Raw genomic sequence first — 23985 nt, 5'->3', positions numbered from 1 at the left:
CTTATTATAAATGTGTACGAACAGTTCAAGTTCACAGTACTGATAGGTAGGTCAGATGATCTTATTGATTTTGATGATTTGTTGTTTTGAGTTGATTTTTAAGTGTTGTGAATTAGACAATGAAATAGTTCTGAAAACTTAAATTATTTCAAGCTAAGAAATAGTAAAGTTAATTGTAACTCAAAGGACACCAGAATTTAATTTTTTTTTTTTTGAATTAGTAATGTTTGAAAATTTTATACTTTACAAGAAAGGTTATAAACAAACAGATCGGATGGAACAAGGATGCAGTAAATCACAATTTCATTTAGAATTATTGATTAGCTTTTGAGGTTATGAAGTAAAAGTAATTATAGTTTAAAAGTTTGAATAAAAAAAAAATGTTTTTTTTTATTTGTTTGAAATAGAAAGTTTAAAAGTTAATTAGTCATGATCTAGGTGGGTGATGGGGTGGGAATTGGCCACTCTTTTTCCCTATAACCTCCCTAACATGGCCTTCTATTACAACTAACAGAAATAAAGAAGAAGAAAAATGAAGAATTATTAGTTAGAATGTTTCTTTCATGAAGATACCTGATGAACTTTTTTTTATTGTTGGGAAGAATAGTAGCAAGATTAATCAGATGTTTTACTCAGAAGAAGAAGAAGATAATGCAGTTTTATGACTCGACAAGCCAGAGATTGGTGTTTCCCCTCTGCGCTTCTATTGACTACGTTGTTTACTCTCATGGGATAGCTGGTTTGGCACCATGGAGAGAGATTGGTGGGCATTGTGGTTGCCCCCAGAAGAAAAGAAGAGTAGAAGAGGTTATGGGTGGGTCATGTGAACTGACCTTCAACCCAGTTACTTCGTGGGGACTATTTGCTGTATAGAGAAGATCAAGACTCAAGAGTTAGGGAAAATCATTGGAGGTCATGTTTCCCTTCCTTAAGTTTTTCCTATCAAATTATTTGCCTGATTAGATTATGCTAAGGGTGGGATACTTTATGTTAGCAGTTGAATTAATTAATTTTATTTTTTTGTGTGTTTGCATCCTTGCCCATCGATTGCAGTTTAGTAGTTAGTTTTGTATTTGTCAGGCGTGATGGTAATGCCTGTTGATGATGTTTCAGAATTGTAATCTGTTCGTGATGAGGATGGCACAACTCCGAAGCAGATGTGGGGAGAAGTTGTGAGCTGCCCTGGAAGCCAGTCCAGTAGCTGTTGGAGTTGAGTGGTGTTTGCTGATGGCCAGCCCAGGGAGCTACTCTTCTCGACAACACTGACTTCGAGGAGTTGCACCAACCTTCACGAGATAAGAGTTTAATTAATTGAAACACTGTAAGGACACTTAATTTTTTTTGAAGAACGAAAGAAGTATGGTATTAAACGGAAACCGAAAAAAAAAAAAAATAATAATTATCAAGAATTTGCACATTGTTTAACGAATACTGAGAAACTAAGAACAGTAATTTAATTTGTAAAGAGAGCTTCACTAACAGAACAATTTTTTTAGAATTGAGAACTCGAGCCTCTGAAGGTTCCTGTGAGAACAAACCAGATAAAAGTTTTACATTTAATTTTATGAATACTTGTTGTTTTAAAATAAATCTTATGCAGAATCTAGATGTATGTTCAGACAGCAAGGAACTAAGAAAATTATTATTTTTGTGAAATGAGGAATTTATAGTTATGGTTTAATGGAAAAAGACAATTTGTAATTTTGAGGTAGCTCGATGGGGCTCGAGCTCTGTGAGGGGAGGGTTATGTCGCGGGTTGAAATTTTGCAGGGTTGTTGAAATCAAATTTAGGGACTTTACTGACGGGACTCTGGGCTGGCTGCTCTGTTCACTCGTCAGCGCAAGTGGCGTGACCAAGTAATTGGGGCACGGGGCCGGCGCGGCGCGCTGCGGGCTTGCAGAATTTTGTTTGTTTGTTTGGCCGCACGCTGGCGCAGCCACGGGCCGCAGTTACTGGGGCGCGCTGTCGTAACAAGCCGCGCGGTGTGGCCTGCACATTGGGGTAGAGGGGGGGTAGTCTTCCCAGATGTTCTAGTTAGTTGTTTAGTAAATTTGACTTCAATAACGAGCTTTTGTTATGGTAGGCGCGGCAGGGCGCGCGAATTTAAGCGCAAGTGATTGGTGACTCGGGGCTCACTCAGGCGGAGGCTATGCGTCTCACCTGTGGTCACGAGTTGTTAGTTCGTTCGTGATGTAGGAATTCAGGCTCACTCAGGCGGAGGCTATGCGTCTCACCTGTGGTCACGAGTTGTTAGTTCGTTCGTGATGTAGGAATTCAAGCTTTCGGGCGGAAGCTATGGCCGACGCCAGAGGCCACGAGTCGTTTAATTTAAGTTAGGTCATAATGTAGTCATCTTCAAGCTTTCGGGCGGAGGCAATGGTCGACGCCAGAGGCCACGAGTCGTTTAATTTAAGTTAGGTCATAATGTAGTCGTCAAGCTTTCGGGCGGAGGCTATGGCCCTCGTCAGGGGTCACGCGTCATAGTTTTTAAAATGTAATGTTCGTTCGGGATTTCAAGGGCAGGAGAGGCCCCTACGTTATTTTTTTAAAGTAATCGATCAAGAAAGGCTTTTCGGAAAATGTGAGTATGGACTTATCTTTGTTTTAATTTTAAGTATTAATTATGATTTGAGGTATTCGGAAGGACTAGGGAAGTGTTTAGTGAAGTTCTCTCATTCTCTCTCTTGTAAGGTCGTTTAATCGTTAAGGAAGTAAAGAGATTATTGTTTTAAATTGTAATCCCGCTATTTAAATGTTCTTTAAAATGATGTTGAGTATTTGACTTTAAGAATAAAATAATTTTAATTAAGTATTATGTTATTTTGCAAAATCTCCTTAGTTCAGCTCTCACCAGACATCCTGTACGGGATGACGAACCTATGATCCTAGGTACAGTAAAGTATTTTATGAAGTTAAGACTAGTTGATGCCAAGCGAGTTGTTTCTATGTAAAGAGCTACGATTCTCGCCCCCCCCCTCTGAAGGTGGATCGTGACAATATTATACCAAGCGTGTATAACTTTCTGTTGATTACTTTGAGTGGCATTTGGGTTTGAAACGAATGTGTATCCATTACAAATGACTTAAGTTATGAAAAATTCAAACAAAGTAGAAAACGAACAGTAAATGAATTATACTAAGGAGTCTCCTTTAGGGTCCAGTCAGTAGGTAAAAAAAATGGGGACTTGCCTTGCAAAAGATGAAACAGATTACTTTAATTTTTTCTTTTTGTAAATTTATGCCAACGTGAAAAACCAAGTTATCCAAAATGGTAGACCAAGGAAAAACTTTTGGTGGCTGGGCTGAACAAACCACAAAATTTCATGAACTTTTTACTTCTTCATTTTTCAAAATTTCTCAAAAACTATTTAATTCAGCTATTTTTCTATTATGTAATGTTTAAAAGAGAATTAAATTATATAACTATTTTCATTCAGAAAAATTTTCTGTGGTACAAATATTAAGTGTGCTACATATAGCTTCTTAGACGTTGACATTTTTTCTCAACTTGAAATAACTCAAATGAGTTATTTTTTATTTTACTTTATATTGGCACTACAGTATGCCATTAGTGAAACATTGTTTCTATATGCATGTCTCAATAATTTACATACATATATGGAGGAGCAGATGTTTACTGTCATTTGGCTCAAGATGTTCACATGGAAAGTGTTACGAAAAATTGTCGCTCATGGTTATTTTAAGAATGAGATCTTCAAAGGAAAGTCAAGGTTGTAACTCTAGCATATGTTGCAGACAGCATTACAGCAGTATCCTTCAAAGTAAATGCTGTTGATCCACTAACATTTTTCCTAAGATTGTGTCTTTCAAAGCAATCCGATGAAGACTTGAAAATGTTTTTCACATACGAACTTGCACCCTACCCGATCGTCACTTCTTTCTGAGAAGGCATACAGAATGTTGTTGTTATACGTGGCTTTCCCCTCAACTAACTGCAATCAACTGAATGAAAAGAAACAGTTTGTTGTTGTAGACGGAGGATACCTCTTTGGTCTCACAATACTTCCTTTGCTAAGAGTTATTTTTTATTTCTTAAGAAATATTGTGGAATCCAGGTTGTAGTGGTATTTGATAGATATCTTTCATGTACTGGCATAAAAGATTGGAGCTATTGCGACGCCCACCTGAAGTAATCTGTGAGGCAAATATGATCAACCAAGTTGATTAGGAAATATTTTTGACAAATGATCAAAAACAAGTCATCTGATTGAATTTTGATTTTGAAGAGTGTGAAATTGAAGTCAAGCAGGGTGAAGAGAATGCTGACTTACTAATTGTCAACACTACCATTTCGAAGGCCAAGGAACTTGAAAATGTGGTCATAGTTGGAAAGTATATGGATCTGCTAATGCTGATGACAGGTTTGGGGCAGTTCTTCAGAAACTTTTACTTTCTTAAGCCTGGGAGACTGCTGGCGATATGTTCTTCCCAACTAGATCGTTTAAGTTTGACCCAGGCAGTATCCGGTGGGTGTGATACCACATCTGTCCCCTTTGGTCAAGACAAGATTAAATTGTGCAACATTGTAAGTGAACCTCCTGAAATGAAGGGAGTCACTGAAGCATCCATGGATCCACTTCTTAGTCATGATGACATAGGTGAACAAACTCTGAAAGCATTATACATAGGCGAACATAAACTCAGACCAAAACTTAGGAACTTTGCGATTTAACCTGTTTGCAGTATCTGTGTCCAACAGAAAAATAAATTTCACACAACTGTTGAATGTTGCAAAGAAGGTTTGAAATGCAAACATTGCAGTAGTACGGAGTGTGACAATGTTCTATAGAGTTCATCTTTTGACGAGACTGAAGGGGATAATGACCTGTTCCACCATATTTTGGAGCCACCGCAATACAGAGATGAATAACTTGAGGACAACAGCTTCTTTTCACCTCCGTTGGTTGCTGAACCCGAAGTAGAGCCTGGGCCTTTGAAACATCTTCGATCATTGTATTAATTTTCTTCCTTTAACTGATGTTTCAAGACTGATTGCTTTGCAATATGCATATGTAAATCTTAAATTTTTTTTTTTTTTTTTTTTAATGAGAATACAAGTTTTAGACACCGTAGTTTTAATAAAATTAAGGTTGTATAGTATTATAATCATCATTATATCAGTAATTATTATTTTACTGTATTACCTAGGTAATTGATAGAATTAGGACAATCACAATTAAATTAATCATCTTGATTATTTGCTTATCACCATCCTAGTATTTATTCATTCACATTTCCTTCAAAAATTACTTGTTTTTAGGCATATTATCAGAACATAATGTATTTTGAAGTATAAAATATGTTCCAGTTGTACAATTAAAAAAGGGCTGTTAATAGGGGAGGATAGACCCTTCTAAAACTGATATTGTCAAGCAGTAATTGAGAGTGCGGTGTCTGGGGATGGAGAACCGGGGGGAGGGGGGGGGGGGTGAAGAGAGTGTGTGGTGGAAAGAAGGGAATTGGGTGGAGAAAAAAAAAGTGGTTGAATAACCTTCTGGGAATAAAGGTTCTGGTCCAACTTTAATAATTAAAGTGTATTATTCACTAAGGAAGAGTTGAAATGCTCCAGAAGGAGCAAAATGTCAACATTCAAGAAGCTACTGTGAACTTACTATTTGTACAAAATAAAAAAAAATTTGGAATGAAATTTGTAGTAAATTCAGTTCTCTTTTAAACATTTCATAACAGAAAAATTGCTACCGGTACATTAAAATTTTGGAGAAAATTAAAAAAAAAAGTTTTAAAATTATGTGGTTATTCAGGCACCAAACATTCGCCCATGGTCGGCCATGTTGGATAACATAGTTATTTCATGTTGGCATCAATATAGAAAAATAAAAATATAAAAATCTTCTATCCCACCTCTTGCAAGATACATTGTATCTACTGACTGGACTATTATGTAATTTCATAATTTAAAAGACATAAAATAAAGTAAAACTAATTTCTACCAAGACGAAAGTAGTAGAGCTGTAGCAAACCGTATGTATTCGTTACTGAGTAACGGGTGCGGCATCTAGTAACGAGTAACGAAACGTTACACACGAATGCATTTCGTTACTCGCATCTTTCGTATGTTTCACGCATGCGCGCGCTTATTCGTTACAAAGAACGATGTTTGTTTATTAATAAAAGTATTATTTGGAAATTCGTCGTCCAAGTTTTTTACTGTTTATTAAAGGTATTGTGTGTGTAGACAAAGTTTTAGATTCGAACAGAAACAACGTAAGAAAGTATTTTTTACAAATTATAAATATGTATGTTTTTGTTTTTTATAATCGCGTATTTTCACGTTTTATGTTCTTATCTTAAAAGATATATTATAATAAAGCCGCTCTAATGAGAGTTAATTGTTTCTTGGTTAACAAAAGCTGTTCATTATCAAATATTTTTAATTGTTTATATTCGATTTATTTTTATTTACGCGACGTCATACTGTACGCGTACGAAATACGACTCGATTCGATGCTGTTACATAAGATAGCATGTGCCATGACATGCGGTATCAGAAGTAACGAGTAACGATACGAAAGTAACGAGTACTAATTGTTATAGTAACGAATACATACGGGTACACATTTTTTCGTTACTTTTACACCTCTAGAAAGTAGGCACTGCATTCACAACAAAGACACAAAACACGACAAAACATTTAAGGTCAAGATATATCCTGGCCACAAAAAATCATGTCTAATTTAACTTAAAATAAGAAGTAAAGCAGTAGACCTTACCTTTTAACTGCAAAATGTCCACATTACATTTCTTCGTAGAGTGAAGATAATGATGGTTGATGATCTACCTCATTTTTATGCTCATAATTAAATTTATGCTCAGGAAGGTAATGATAATTTTTTTTAAAACTCCTCATTTATGATACATTAGTAATTTAACAGTCCACACATCTGCATGAATAAAAAAATTTGGAAAAGGCCAGAATAACTAGCAGCACTGTTAACTATCAGAAGGGGTGTGAACAAAAATAAAACAATCCATTTTAAAGTTTGGAGTATGTATATAAAACATGATTTTAAATATAGTATACTATTACATAAGCAATATAATTTGTCAAATACACCCCAAAAATGGTGGTTTTGTGATATGTTTTATATATGTTCAGTGGTTTTTGGTAATGTAATTTACATACATTAAGATTTATATAACATAATCAATTGCAGTAGTTATGTAGATTGTGTAACTGTCACTTTTCTTGGACTATAAACTCTATACTGTTTTAAAAACACTACTAGTAGATGTTTTCCTGGAATATCGTTACTTTACATACTTACTATTGGTCTCAGCTGAAGAGACAATGTGTTATGTGAATACAAGCTGTCAATTCGTTGCCCTTTTTCTTTTGCTTGCTTGTTTGCTTGTTTGACAAGGTGATTTATTGACACATACTTTGTTCCATTTCTTCAATGGCATTGTTTCACTGTTTTGAACACTTTGAGTGCTGGGCTTTACACTGTATTCCAGTGTAAAAATTTATCTGCATTTACTTTTTGATTTTTTTTTTTTTTAGAAAAAATATAAAATGTTTTAACTCTTATACAGAAGGAATTTAAAATTTCTCTATTAAAATGATGTACACCACAAAATTATTGATTTATTTTCATTTTTAGTTGAAGGGTTTGATCAAACCGTTTGACAAGAAACAAACATTAAAAAAAAATTATCTTCTAAGACTTTTGATGTTTTCCACTACCAAATATAAGTTCACTCTCACAAAAATAAACCACCCTCCAAAATAAAAAAAATATTAACTCACGTTGTGCAATTTTTCTTGAATCCTAAAGAGGAAAACCAATGTTGCAACAATTTCTGCACATTACCAGTGCACTTGAAAAATTGTATGCACCTAATTGATTAACACTATTTAAGGCCATAATATAGTTATGTATTACACATTCAAAGTTTTTCACTGTACAATTAATAGGCATGTAAGCAGCCAATTGTACAATTCCAAAAAAAATAAAAATAATAATTCTTACATGAAAGAGTATCATTTGAAGTAAAAAAAAGTCTGGGTCGTATTCACTATCCTCAAGGTTACTTTCCTTGTGTCACTTGACATTACTAAGTTTGGTATATAATCCATTCATGGCAAAAAAAAAACTAGCATCGAAAGCTATCTTTTAATTCAGAACCCTCAGACCAGCTACAGTTTTCAGAAAGAGTGTATCGCTTCTGTGAAACGCTAGCTAAGAAATCAAGTCATAAATTTTCATTAAAACTAACAAAGAACCTACAAGAGAAAGACGACGGACGTAATTTTACGTCTGGCCAAAGAGAAGAGGAATTATTTCAAACAATGGACATCTCAGTACGTCCGTCGCATTTCTGATGAAAAAAGAAAAAGAAAAAAAAAACTGAAGACGTAAAATTACGCCCATAGCACTCAAAGTGTTAAAAACAGATAACAAGATTGAAGCAGCAAATAAAATTTATTTTCTTTATGAAAGTAATTTAACATCAGTTAAAATTCTTCATGTAAAGCAATTTGCATCAGTAAGATAAAGGCATTGGTTCAGCGACATGGACGAATCTCCAACTGAACCACCACTTCCAACTCTGCATATTCTACGGAATCAGTCCTACATTCCTGTACTGGGGCCGCTGTTTCTACTTCAGCAGTACTACCGTTAACTTCTTGCACTTGGGCGCCTGTTTCTACGTCAGCAGCGCCAGCATTAACTTCTTGCACTTCAGCGCCTGTTTCTACATCAGCAGCGCTAGCGTCAACTTCCCGTACCTGGCCCCCATCGCTGAAATCTGCACAGCCATCGTCGGAAGTGACCCCCGAGGCGGTGTCCGTAGGCGGGTCGCCCCAGCAGAGAACCATACACGAGGATTCCTCTTTCGTCAACGGTTTAGGGGGGCACGACAATTGAGGGTCTTGCTTCCTGTCCCAGCACAGTAAGTGACAGCTTTCATGTTCATCGACGGATGTTCCCTGTGCCTCCGTGTCCGTTCCCGAAAACTGAGCGTCCCCACCCACGCCTTTCTTGAAGCGGAACGTCTGCACAGTCGTGTCCTGAGTCTCGCACGTGCACTGGAAGAACTCAAAATCATTGGTATCGCACAATTCACGGAACTTTGCTATCAGTTCTTCGTCCTGGTATTCTGCCAACTGCGACAGCTCGGAGAGGCTGCTGGTCTTGACGTTGCCGACCATGCTGAGCTCTCGTCGAGACACGACTTTGTCCACCCTTGTCTCCATCGTGCACGATTCGCCGTCTTCCGCACCGGCCGCCCCGGACATCCCAACTGCCCCGGTCGCTCCGGCCGTCCCGGCTGCCTCGGCAGACCAGGCAGACCCGGCCGCTCCAGCCGTCCCGGCCACTCCGGCCGTCCCGGCCGTCCCGGCTGCCTCGGCAGACTCGGCCGCAACGGCTGCCCAAGGAAACTCAGGCTCCTCAGGCTGCATCTTTTCGGGGAACACCTTCTCGAGCTGTTCGTCCGTGAATTGGAACTTGTCCTCGAACGGCTCCAGCACGCAATCTTGATCAGATGGTTCTGGCGATACAGCATACTGAAGCAAAAACAAGGATACAGTTTTGCATCAGCCATGTTCCTTTCATACACCAGACCAATGCAGAGGATGTTCATTAGAAAAAACCTCACTTAAAATGATTTCTCATGTCAAACCAACAATATGATCCATATTTGTCAACAACTCAGTGTAAAGAATTCTCTTTGTTAGTACCAAAACTGTAGAGTTTTCCTTTTTAAAGTATTGTACAATGATATTAATGTTATTAAAACAACTCAATTAGTAAGTAAGTCATCTGAAATAAAAATAACACTGTGTGTAAGCTTATGGATCACATGTAAAATATTCACAGTTGCCAAGAAAACTAACTTATTTTAACTGGAAACCTCTAAAAAGAGTATTACTGTATGTGTGAAAACCTATTTCTTTGTTGAGCAACATGATACAAAATTAATTCACCAATAAATATATGTTTAGCACTCTGCTTCATGCATTATGTTGGCTTATTTCATTTTCATGCCATTCTTTTTTATCCTGGACGATTTCTACGAATGTTTCACATAAACATAATATTCTGTAATATGTAAAACAATTTATTGCCAGATGCTTGCTACGTATTGTTTGCTATTTGCAAAAACTCAGGCATATATTCATAGTTAGAATTTTTGCCTGACTTATTGCACTGTGGTAACTCACTAGAAGTTCATTTTCTGGATTTCTACATTTGAATAAGTTATGCAAAATTTCTTATACAATATATTTTTTGTATAATTCTTCATAAAAACCTGAAACTAACATAAAAAAAACCAAACATTCAAAATGGCAGATTAGTTCAAGCCTTAATAAATAGAGACATAAACAGTACACACTCATGAATGTCTACTGCTTCATGATGAATTTTTGGAGTTTTTCGAAGTTTTTGAAAATTTGAAGGTATCCTAAAAACAATTTAAGGAACTAAGATACATGGTTTTTCTCTTACACATCTTGAAACAAATAAAATTCATTTACTTCCACAGACAGTGAAAGTTAAATATGCAAATGTAAACTTCTAATGATTATAATTCACACAGTTAACTACAAAAACAAATGAAAATTTTTTTTTCACTAAATAGTAAATACATTTATTTACACTTTGTTGTCAAGAATCACCATTTGAAGGCCTATGGTACATCCATAGCTACACCATTCTTTTGAAACTTTGGAGTAAAGGGGTTATTGGAATTAATTTGTTAAATATTATATACAATCTTAAAGTCTAAAAAAATTCACAAATATAACAACCCCAAAAATATTACTTACTAATAAATATCAAGCAAGTGGGAGAAAATGGTGGACAATAAAGAAGCATGAATCACTGGTAAACTAGGATGCCCAAAACTAGACTGACATTTGTAAACAAAGGAGCAACCATCCTATCTAAATTTGGAACCTCCCTAGTATCTTCAAAATTAAGATACGTAAATCTAATTTCACAAACAGTACAAATCGAAAACCTTTTCAGTTTTTTATTCACATATTATAATTACAAGAAATAAGTGCTTTCGAGGCTAACGTTCATGTACATAACTGTGTTAAAATTTGTGCCATTGGGCTATTTTTTTTCTTTTTCTAATGATCCCATGTGTGTCCTTTCTGACAAGGTGTGCTGCTCTTGAATTGAACAATACGTGTACTCTTGTTGCTTTGTATGTATTTCAATTTCACACCACCTTCTGACTTCTCACCATCTTCGGGTCATTCAAATTACCAACCACTTTGAAAAGTTCATGTCTCTATAAACAGGCAGCTTATTTAAAATAATATATGTATCACTCTCTTCCCCCCAATTAGTTTTTATCCAACAAGCAGCACTAACGTTCCATATGAGTGAAGAATGCATCTCAATATGATTGCCATTAGTGATGGAAATATACAGGTCTTCTTCCCTGAGTCTGTTGCCAGGAAGTGGACATTCAGGGGTGGATTCAAGCACTCATCTTAGAGGGGCAAAGGGTGTGGGAATCAAGCATAGAGGGAGGAAGGAGGGTTCGACTGCATGAGAAGTAAAAATAGGGACTATAATTAGCCTACCAATTCCATCAGCCACTGAAAGACAGTTGAAGGGCAATTGGTGGTATACCTGTTATGCTTAGTATTCAGTGATTCACACATTTTTATTTTTTATTTTTTTGTCAAAGCAAGGTGATTTTCTAAATTATAAAATGTAGGCTAGGTAGGAGTAGAAATGTTTTATTCTGCAAATAGGCAGAGCGGTATTATTTTGTGTGTACAGGGTATAGGTAAGTCGAGACAAAACCTTTTTTTATTGTTAATTTTAGTCAATCTTGCAAGATTTATAATGTAACAACTCAAGCAGAGTTCATACAGGATATTCAGAAATTACTGGGTGAGTGGCAGATAAAGGCGAAACAAGCAATCTTTTTTAAGGAACAAATGTCGGGAAACACAACCCTGCAAAGTTATAGGTGTAAACAGTAGCACACAAATTACAATTTCACACGCATCTAGGCATCACTCCAGTGACTGACAGACCACATGTTCACAATGCAGTGACACATCATGCTTTGGCACTCTATAGGAACCAGAGCGACAAGCGAGGCTATATGCACTAGCGACCGGCAGTTTGGTGTACAGCTCAGTGGATAGTTAGTTGTGGAATGCTTACATATTTAGCTTGGACTCCCTCGATCGCCAAACCTGACATCTCTGGACTTCTAGCTATGGGGCACAAGGTGCTGGTTGTGATGGTTATGGAATCACAACAACAAATAACGACGGCTTTCAAACACATGAACGACGCACCACAAATGTTTAAAAGAGTGCCGCTGTAATACCTAAGCTGAGTTGCAGGCAGCACTTTGAACATGTAGACATGCCTGTTCTGCAACTGCATGCCTTTCAGCCACTGGAGTGGTACCTAGATGCACATAAAAAACAAATTTGCAACCTACAGTTCGCACCTGCATACCTTTGTAAGACTGCGTTTCCCAAAATTTGTTGCTTAACAAGAACTGCTTGTTTTAGCATTCCCTGCAATCCATTAAATTTAAATCCAGGAAAATCTGAACACATGCTGGGATTGTGGCAGTCACCTCCTCTGTCCCTCACCTTCACCCTTAAATTTGTTCCTGAGATACGGCAGCTTTTTTACCCAATGCTATGTGCTAAAAACAAAACCCTAATGACCAGAGCCGATTAATTTCACCCTATAGCCTTCTGCCTTATCGTACTTCCAAATAGCTTAGAGGGATTATCCACTTTTTAGAATGAATTTACACCTTCAACATGATGCTAATATTCCTTCAGTGTCCGTAATACTGACTGGTATTTCTGCTTGTTCTCTGAATGTCTTTTAGCAGGCTCACTTAGCTTGCTCCCACCTGCTACTGTTCAAATGTTACTTCCACACATCCCATAATCATAGTGGTATCTGTCTGAACATTAAAGGCACTTGCTGGATCTAGTAAAGTGAAGTCACATGAGGGCATCTGCAAAATTATTTTTTCAACTGCTCAAAGGTGTTTTGTACCAGCACTGTAGCTGCGAGGACAGTTAATCTTTAAGATAATCTGCAATATCGAAAAATGTGTCATGTAGCTGGGAAGCTAATAAACAAGTTTACAGAATAAAAAATACTGTATTTAATTGTGCATGGTAACAGCTTATGAAAAATCCACCAACTAAATGTTTTTTTTTTTTGAGGATGTGAAACGGGTGGAGAAGAGGGAAACTCCAAACTAGTTTCAAAAATAGCCCCTTGAGACTAGCTGCTCAAAACATCTTAGCTGTGAAATTGACATCAACATTCATCAATAATTATTAATGGCCTCTACACACAGTTCATCAAAATTGACCTGTTGACTTGCATGTGTTGATGGCAGCCTGTTTCAATAACCACTACGGGTCTTGCTGATGATGTCGGGATTAGTCCTCCACTCATGATTGGTGCATGATCTTCGGCTTTTTGCAATCATGTTGTTATTGGTTCATCTGTTACTTGAAACTCCTGGCATTACTTCAGTACATCTTGCACTGCATCCCTTGTCATGGCAAATTGTGTTTTGAAAATTGAAAAGTTGAACTGAATCATGAGAATGGTTGGTTCGGCAATCGTCAATGCTAAAGGGCATGCATGCTGCATTCCGTTCGCTCACTGACTTTCAAGGACGGACATACAAGGACAGGCAGTGGTGGACCCACATGGAGGTGCAGTAACGTACCCAAGGAGGGGCAGAGGTGGACTTAAGTAGCGCAGCAGTAGCGTATACATGAGGAGGGGCAATGACATACCCACAAGAATGGACAGTGGTGGGCCCACAAGGATGGACAGTAGTGTACCAACGAGGAGGGGCAGTGATGTACTCACGAAGAAGGGCAGAGGTGAACTTACGTAGCGAAACAGTGGCATAACCACGGGAAGGGACAGATGCAGATTGATGCAACATGGCAGAGGCAGATGTATGAAGACGGGCAATGACGTACCCACAAGGAGGAGCAGAGGTGGACTTAAGGAGTGTGGCAGTCACTCACTGACTGATCACACTATATCTATATAAAAAAGGGTTTTAATAGCCAACGTAGGTCACTGTAAGAGTACTATGGCTATTTTGTCCCATTCATGCATAATGAGCATTGCGAGTGTGTTCTACTTGTAACCTTCTGTAGCGATGCATGAGTACATCAGCTAGTAATACATAATTTATATGCAAAACGGGTAATAAAAGGCATATATTTTTTATTTGTTTACACTGTGAAAACATTGTTAAAGTGGTTTTGCTAATGACAAACTTTTAATACAATTGTCACGATCACTGGACAAATCAGCTTCGGTGCTTTCCTCACCTAGCTGAATAACAAATATAATTTCAAAATGTAAATTTAATGTTTGATTACTTAACTGATCTAATCAATTATGTACTATATAAATTTATTATTATACAACAATATCAAAAAAAAAACCCTTTACCAACTATCCACACTACTACATTAAAATTTAATAAATAATTTTCATAAATTATATAAACATAATTAAAACCCAGCTTATTATGCTTTGTTTTCAAAAAAAATGTAAAGAGCCAAATTACTATTTACCAAAGACAAAAAATTTTGGCTCCAAATTATCAGCAATAACATTAAACATAACCCATAAATTATGGGGCTACCTATGTTAAAATAATGAGAAATGGCTAAGAACAACAGTCATTCCTTAAGATTAATGGTATGGTCACTAATAATCAATTAAGTATACCCAACTGCTTTGCTAAATACTTTGCTAGTGTATACATTCCGTCCAACACTAATCCCATTTCATGAACTTCTCGTACATCTAATTTTTCTATTCCTCTGTTTAAAACTGGTGAAAGTCAAGTTTTGTGGGGTATCAAATTCCTAAAAAAAACACCTATGTCCACAGGTCCCTATACCATACCATACTTATTAATCTTTTGTTTATAATTCTAAATGCCAACACAATGTATCTGCTTGTTACATCATGTGATCTTCATCTGATGACCAAATTATTTGACATACATTTGCTCAGATTTAAGATGGTAATAAAATTAAGCAGTGTAAGGCATTCCCACAGGTCAAAATCCCACAATGCAGATGCTGTTAACTCCTGTTATATAACCAGTTTACAAAATTAAGTAGCAAATTTAAATCTGTTCCTCAATTTTGTAGATTGAAATATGGCTTATTTTTTAAAATTATTTACATGATCAGTTATTTTTTGTTTGAAAGCTTAATTATTTTTCAAGGTGAAACAGAATTTAAAGACTTATACACACATATATATATATATATATATATATATATATATATTCCATTATATGTATGTGATTTTTGTTGGCTCGGTATGCAATAGAAAATATCAATTTAAATTCATATATATATATATATATATATATATATATATATATATATATATATATATATATATAATGGAAAACAACACAATTATAAAAAAAAATGTAAAGTCACACACACCTTGGGATCAAACAGAGGTCCTAGCAGCAAACAAATAACAGAGATAAACACAAAACCACAAAAACTAGCTATTCAAAATAAACATAAATAAGGACAAGTAATTATCAAAGAAATAGCATCCAAAGAGAAAAATAAGGACACAACAAATGGAGATCATGATCAAAAAACTTAAATAAACATCAAAAACAGAAAGGAAAAAACAAACAACAAAAACAGCAAAATCCAAACACAGACCACACAATGAAAATACGCAACAATGTAGGACAACAGAAAATACTACACAAGACTTCACAACATTCAATTGTGTTGTCCTGTCATTTTGTGATTTTTGTTGATTCAGGGAAACACCCCATTAAAATTCATGTAACATCAACATTAATCACTGTTCTTACACTTGGAAACACATGCTTACGAGATTTCTCTTCTGATTGCTAGCTGTAACACAGCCGCCATCTCCAAAGGCAGATTTCATCTTCGAAAACTTGGATGTCATCCTTAATAATGCAGCTGTAGTCTTCATTGCTGATGCCATCATGCATATTGTGGGTACCATCTTCAATAATGCAGATGACCTCTTCGTAACATGGATAATAATGATAATAATGAAAAATAATAATTACTTTTACCATTCTCAAATATTGTTTTATAAGCTCCATCAATGAAAAATATTTTTGAGTTAATTATTGTAAAAAGTAGTGTTACTGCCTCTTCTGCCTCCCACCCCCCTCTTTATTATCTTATTTCCTTGTCTCATTTTGCCTAATTTAATAAATCTTTACACAATTCATAGCCAAGAGTTCTGAAAAAAACTGACATGAAATGATTAATTATTTTTTTCATTAAATATTTTTACTGTGCTAACATACTGTAGTTGCAAATCAATTCTTTAGTGATGATAAATGTAACATGCCAAACAAAAAGAGGCGATATAAACTGGACTTGCGTTAATAACAAGTATTTGTCATCACTGCTGAAATGATTTGTCACATTTTATACTTCCAGTGAAATATTGCTTTTACTGTGACTGTGCTTTTCAAAAACTTTGCTGCAGGCATGCCAACAAAAACTAAACATAAATTTTTCTCTCCCCAATAAAATAACTTTAAATTCTTGTACATACAGACATTAAATTTATATTATAACTAAATTTATATGTAGTAATCATTATTATAATAACTAAATTCTTATTACTGTATGACTATGATTTTTTATTATCCAGTGAAAGATCTTTAATCCGGTATTCTATGGCATTCTGAAGTTCAACACCAATTGACCCGTTTGCGTTTATATTTTCTCGGGTGTATTCCGGCTGTTGGCCTTGGTGCCAGGTCTAATGACTGCGCTGCTGGCACTTTTAGTTTACTCAGAGCTTATTGTTACTATTTTTAATTTCAGTGAAATGTTTTTTTGTTTTCTAGCAGATATCTTTCCATAATGATTTTTGGGAGACGATCTCAGTCATGGACGTAACATGATATCAGAGACTTTTTTTAAACAATAACTCTCATCTATGTTTTTTTTCTTTCTACAGAGCAGATTATTACAACTTGTTTTGAATGTCATTGTCTGTGTATTAATTTGGTTTTGATATTCCCATTATATCAATACCAAATCTTCAAATAACATAAAATATATTAGTTTTTGAAAGATTTTATATCTAAGGAAAATGATTCATAAAAAAATTGAAAGAAATGAAGTACATTCAACAAATGACATCTCTGAAGTCCTATAACCATTCATAAATATTCTTGTACTTTTTTTATTTAATTATGTAAATAAAATTACAATAATACTGATTTGGGAAATTTTTTCCATGAAAAAATCATTTAGAAGGGTTGAATGTTTCAACACAATAGTTTATTCTTTTGTTTTTATTTTTGATCCTTGAGACATATATTTAGTTTTGAGGGGTAAATTTGACATACTCTTCAGGGTTCAAATACGAGATTTGGATTTCAGAGAATTGGGATTTGACCCATAACTAATATTCACATCTGACAATCCAGAAAAATTGCTATTATGGCATGGTTGTGGTGTCAAACATGCCGGATGAAAGACTTTTCACTGTACTGCAAATGCAATACATTAAAAACATTGCACAGACTGGTGCTCATTTCAGCAAGGCATGTCGCAATGTACCATCCACATTTTTCTACCAACATGTGTTTGGTTCCACTCGACACTTGAACGTGCCAGAATCCTAGGCAAGCAAGCACAGTTACCTCCCCTGGCTGGCTCGGGATCTGCAGGCCTGGTGGTGCGCTATCAGCCGGAATAGACCCTTCTGGTTGAGACTGCAACAGACAAGGGGAGCTCCTATCATTTCGCACTGAGTGAAATCAAGAAGGAAGTACTTGGTAAACTTCAAGGAACTTCCCACATTTACTCTTACTATATAACTTACATATCGGAGCCAGGGGTGTTGCGAAGATTCGGAAAATCAACATCGATCAACGAATCATTTTCTTTAACTTTGACTATTGGACAATTTACACACAATGAGGATTCTGATGACATTTTTAAAGTGGTTTTTAAGGAAATGGTTTGAGGACATAACAAACACCTGCGTTATTGGCTACATTTTCCTGGGTATAAAACCAGTCACGTCTTTTAAACAAAAAAAACTTACTAAAACTGTCAGCACAATGATAAGGCTTAATACGTGTCTGTGAGATGGCACACAATGCAAGAGTGGAAGCTGGTATTTTTCACGCACCCTCAATCCACATTGTAGGGAAATAAAAGGTTTTATGAGATGTTTAGTTTCATCTTTAGTCTATATGTTTCATTAATGCTTATGTTTATTCAAAAATTGAGACAGTACAAACACTGCCTGCCAGACTCATTGGTAAGTAATGTCAACCCAATGACTGGTTTAGTTCGAAACGTGGCAGATAGAAACTTGTATATTTCTAGTGAAAAACATTTGGTCAAACGTACAGCATTCGGAGTCAAGACACTATGACACATTTTTCAGGTAGATAATACACAGTGACAGATTGGATACATGCCCACTCTCAACTTCATTTCAGTAAATGCTGCAGTTTTGACAGCTTCAGCAATTATATTTTCCCATATGGCTGAAAAAAAAAGTTTTTCCTTTCAACACAAGCAGGCATGCATTAAAGAGCAAATGAAAGGACTGTCCTAAGCTTTTCTATCTTTCATTTTCTTACACTTCATTAAAATAAAACATTACATACCAAACTTGCTTCAATGTCTTTATATTTTATTTATCACGTACAGAATAAGTTTTACACGTCTACGATCTGACATTAGAAGCAGATATAAATTAATTGTGGCCAGCTGCTTACATTTTAAACAAACACTTTAATAGAGGCACATCTAATTTTCCCTCTATCTCTCTCTCCCAACCAGATGCTTCTTCTGAGGAGGATAGAGTACAATTAACATAGGGGAATCCGTGCACTACAACTATGTACATATTTTGATAATTGTATTAAGCTGCCTTTGGATAATGTATGCATATAAGAGTATACAAGCTTCTATCAATTAGGTACATATAACTTAAAATTGTTTTGTTTAAGCTGTATGTACATAAATAAGAAGAGAGACAGGAGTCTTTGTACTCAATTTTAAGACTGTTCATGTTTATTTGGTGCTGTACTCTCATAAATATATCCAACAGAGAAAAAGCAAAAGTCCTTGCATTGTGTTTCAGAATATGCACAACATCCCGCTTCAAAGCCCTATGAAAAGATGCTTAGTTATTGCCATCACAAAAGTAATTTTAATTTTTACAATTTCTGCTTTTTATTAGGAAGCAGCAGCAGTTGAATAACTTGCTAAATGTTTCCCACAATGTCGTATTTAGTATGTGGTATGCAGGATATTATGACAAAACATCTATGGAATTTTATTATTGCAGCAAAGAATGTGATCTTGAAATTCAACTTTGTCTTCGACAAAGATTTATATCTTTGTCTTTGACTCTGAATAGAAAAATGGTCTTTGCACATCCCTAGTAAATAATGTCAAAACTTTAATACAGCATGGTTGACATCAGTAATGTAGTTAAAATTTACAGGCAAGTCTTAAAAAAGATCCTTCATTTAAACTAAGATATTATTGATTAGGAACTTGGGCCACATTCGTCACGTTGAACTGTTATTTATTCTTGATAATTTTTTACCTCTTTCAAATAAATATTTAAAACCTAAGGCACTAGTGCACTTGTTTTATACATTACATACTACAATTTTAGTTCTGAACTTATTTCTGACCAATTAAAAGATGTGTAGTAAATAGCATGCAGCCAATAACTGGTGACTAAATCATAAATAAATAAAATAAAAAAAAATATAGAAAACAATCAATAGGATCAAAAAAGAAAACAAAATATTGAAATGATAGTAAAATCATGAACATTGAATGTGAAATCAAGTCTTGAAGGATTAAGCTTTTTTCCATTGAAATTTAACACTCCTTTTCATCTAATGCTAGTGGCAACAAGACTTATAAAAAATTTGAGCTGTCCCATTTGCACATAATTCATAATCTTTAATGTTAAATCATTTACTGGCAGTAAAATTCTCTTCAGGGACCAGATACAACATGCATTTTGTGTGTTGCTACTGCACACGTCCACTACCCTCTTGCTAAAATCTTTAAGATTCAAGCAACTAGAAGGAAATGCAAACCCAAGAAATTTCTCACGACTGCTTAAAACCATTTGATTTTTACAACCACCTGAACAACTTTCATATTTATTAATTAATTTAATTTTTGGTTTATTGAAAGTTTTTCACTGGGCAATGGTAAATTAATTTAAAGTAAAAGGATGTTAATTACAGTTATGACACATTAGGTAGAGCAAAGGATCACAGTGTTATGACACTCGGCTAACATTACAAAGGACCCAGGTTGAGCAAATATTTGACAAATGAGTATTTTCTCTGTACACTTGCAATAAGTGTGGTGATTTAAAATTAAAACTGATAGTTATTTGTAGTATATATCTGCATTATTCATGTAAAATTTACAAATTATAGTCAATATCAGTCTTACCCTCATTTCAATGTCAACAAATGTACCTGATAAAAGAGGCTATTCATTCATCGGATGCTGACTGCAGTACACAAGACACGAAAAAAATCCTTTTTTGCTTTTGTGTGTTATGTGTAAGTAAATTCAGAGGACCATATACAATAACAGAGGTCTTGTTGAATCGGAGGGAGAGCTTTTCACTTGTGCGCTTGCACCTGCTTACTCTCTGCAGAACATGACTGGACTTTTGAATGAGTGAGACTTGCAATGGCACATTGCTGCCAAAGTCTGAGCACTAATTTTGTTACATCAAGTACATAAGGCAAACTTTCAATTTTGCCAATGATAATTCAAAATTTACGATAAATCAGTAAGTTAATGTACATGCCAAAGTTACATAGGTCTATTATGTTATATTTTTGTTGTTTAGCTTTTCATTACAATAAGTTATATGTTTTTTTTAATTGACATTAATTTATTTAAAATATAGTTTATGCCTTCAGAGTAAATTGATACTTTAGAATAGCATACACTCAGTGAAACTCTATTAATATGTTTTTCAAGTAATTATCTTCAAAAAACTTCTTAGGTGGGAAAAGCAAAAAGCAAAATTTTCTATTATGATAGCTATGACCTAAACCAATGAAACAACAAATAGTTTAAAGAATTTTATTAAAAAACAAATTCTTACTTGCATACATGGTTGAATACAGATGTATAAAAAAGAGTACAAATTGAGGCTGTATTTGAAAACATTTCTGAAAGAGAATTTATTCATTGAACACACATTAAAATTTTGCGATTAGGATGTCCCCAGCTCTGACAGTCCGGCTGACTGTCGTCCTGTCGTTTTGCAACTGCTAGGCTTGATGGACACGTGCACTGTGACTCTACCTCCATTGTCATCGTTTATGGAGAGATACTCAAGCTTGATTTGAGTCTTTACTTTTGACAAAAGGTTCGGTAATGCAATCTGGCCCATTTAAAGCCGAACAATTACAACATGCATTAAAAAAATGGTCAAAGAAGGCCAGAAAGAGTTCTCTGAGGAATTGGTTTATTTGGCTTGTTCTCCGGCTATTAAACACCTGACCCCGTTTGTGGATTTTGATGGCATCCTGAGAGTGGGGAGTCATCTCCAGCAGTCTGCCTTGCTGCAGACTACAGGCATTCCATCATCTTGCTTCTGAAGAACAGTTGCCTAGCTGTAATCCTTCACCTTCAGTTCCTTTATCAAGATGCTCTTACTGTGCATCTCCTCCAATGGGAAGTTTGGATTCTGAGCACCAGGAAACTGGTTTGCAGCCGACTGAAACTATGAGTGAAATGCTTCAGGACTTACCCCCAAATAAATGGCCTTTCTCATGGGAAGTCTGCCTGCAGAAAGAGTATTTCAGGCAAAGTCCTTTCTCCACACTGATGTGAATTATTGTAGTCCTAATTATTTTTGTTTGCTTTACAACTAAAGCCATAACTTTAGTTGTAGCTGTCAAACTTGCATCAGACATATCAACAGATGTTTTTCTCATTCTCTTTCGGCGGTTTGTTGCATGACACGGACATTGTGCCTACTTGTGTTGGGGTGAACCGAAAATTCACCAAAGTTAAATAATTTATGAAACAAGCCGATACCAAAAGGGCTTTTATGATGGATTTAGCCTTTGAAAACGTCATGTGGTATTTAAATCCACCAGCTGCCCCTCATTTTGTCAGACTGAGAGGCGGGTATCAAAAGTGTAAAGGCACTACTGGTCAGAACCACTAGGTTTAAACTCCTCACTTACAGGAATTAGCCACCGTGCTGGTCCAAGTACAGTAAAACCCCATTGTTATGACCTCTCATGGTTCCCATTGGGTCGTAATAAACATTTTGGACCTACTGAACCAACTCTGACCCCCATACGTCAAAATATAGGTACCACGGATCTCATAAAGTCTGTGTTCAGTGGTCTCTAGCCCAAAATAGATAAGTTTTCAAATTTAAAGATAAATTTATTTTAATATTTTAAAAGAAGACATCTTCTGAAAAAGCCTAATGGATCACTTACTGTCACCAAAACGACCATAAACACAGTGCAATGTGTGGTGCAACTGTATCTTTTAACAAATGTTGATTTCATAAGGAAAATGAAAGGAATTTTCTTTGAACTGTTAATTTATTAGACGTGGGCCATAACCTTATACCACACCAAAGAGATCAGGAAGGTTAGTGCAGTGTTTTTGCTTTGTTATCACTTGTGACAGGAGGCAAGATGTGGAATGTTATGAAGAGTGCAGGTGTGCAGTTTGTGCCGTGCTTGGGTAAAATAGGCAAACTTTTTTTTGTTGCATTGTGAAGCTACCTTTTTTTGTAAACCCATGGGAAAAGTTAATTACTTGAGCTGTTAAGATAGGCATCACCGGCAGCAGTTAGAACACGGGGATGGAGGGGAACAGGCAAGCATCCGGGCGGTTGTTGTGTATATATGCTCGAAAAACAAGTCTTAGCATGTGGGGATAACAAGAGTCCATATATCTTTTGTTTATAGCAGGATATTTTCTACCAGATTTGTATTAGTTCCTTCGTCACGTTTTGAACAAAACTAATTACAAGGCAACCATGCATTTATCAGTTTCCTGACAGTTCTAATATATTATTAACTCTCTTCTTGGTAAAATTAAGTAATATGTTAATGCAATTGTTAATTTACATCACTGAATGTAGCAGAAAATAAAAACTTTTCCACACGAATCACCAAAAAAAATTCCATGAAAATTGGGGATTTTTTTCTGCCCGACAGACAAAAAATAGTGATACTAAAACTTTTTCCAATCAAATCAGAGACCTATAAATACACATATATAATAACCATGAGTGGGTTGTCAACAACTATTCACAAAATCAAGCCTAAAGCACAACCAAATCTTAGTAAAATAAAAAAATGCTTGCCTCGCCACAATCCTTCACCAAATCACACTAAAATCTTTACCATATCAGAGTAAAAAAAGACATAAGTTGTCAACAAACAGTAATCAGAACAAAGAGCTAACCACAATAGTGCAAATGCAAGTCATAATATTAGAAGCAAACTGAGAGAGTAGCATGTCCACCGGCAAGCGATATTACAATTGGCTGCAGGCGGTGGGTGGACCGGCAGACCTGCCTGGCGCCATGGAACCGTTATCTGTCGTAAGAGGGTGAGGAAGACCCACCACAGGGAGGTAGTGTCTACTGCGCTCAATGTAGTACACTGCTTTCCAAGAGAAACACAGCACAACATGCTCCTAAATAAATGTTCGGCCGATTTCCTTAAATTTTTTTCGACTTTTTAAAACAAATTTTTTACTGTTCTTCAACAAGGGGTCATAATAGAGGTAGGTAGTAATAAATGGGGTCGTACCAACAGGGTTGAACTCATGTCCCTTGTGTCCGAGTTCAAGTAGTGACCCAATGACATGTCTGCAATGTCCCCAAGTCATTTTCTGACTTTAGGCCT

At 35.8% G+C, this 23985-nt stretch overlaps 1 protein-coding gene across 5 annotated transcripts in view; it reads right to left on the bottom strand.

Annotated features, from left to right (window-relative positions):
- Positions 1–23985, bottom strand: part of LOC134530667 (uncharacterized) — a 205970-nt gene that overhangs the window by 26679 nt on the left and 155306 nt on the right. For all 5 annotated transcript variants that reach the window (XM_063365710.1, XM_063365709.1, XM_063365712.1 and 2 more), the window contains 2 exons: positions 17725–17796; positions 8774–9553 (listed from right to left, as the gene is read on the bottom strand). In XM_063365710.1, coding sequence (XP_063221780.1) covers positions 8774–9553; positions 17725–17796 — 852 coding nt within the window. The remainder of the gene's footprint in view (positions 1–8773; positions 9554–17724; positions 17797–23985) is intronic.

Source organism: Bacillus rossius, chromosome 3 (genome assembly GCF_032445375.1).
Source record: "Bacillus rossius redtenbacheri isolate Brsri chromosome 3, Brsri_v3, whole genome shotgun sequence".
NCBI classification, from domain to species: domain Eukaryota; kingdom Metazoa; phylum Arthropoda; class Insecta; order Phasmatodea; family Bacillidae; genus Bacillus; species Bacillus rossius.
The sequence above is the reverse complement of the archived record's forward strand: the minus strand, read 5'-3'. Positions and strand labels throughout refer to the sequence as shown.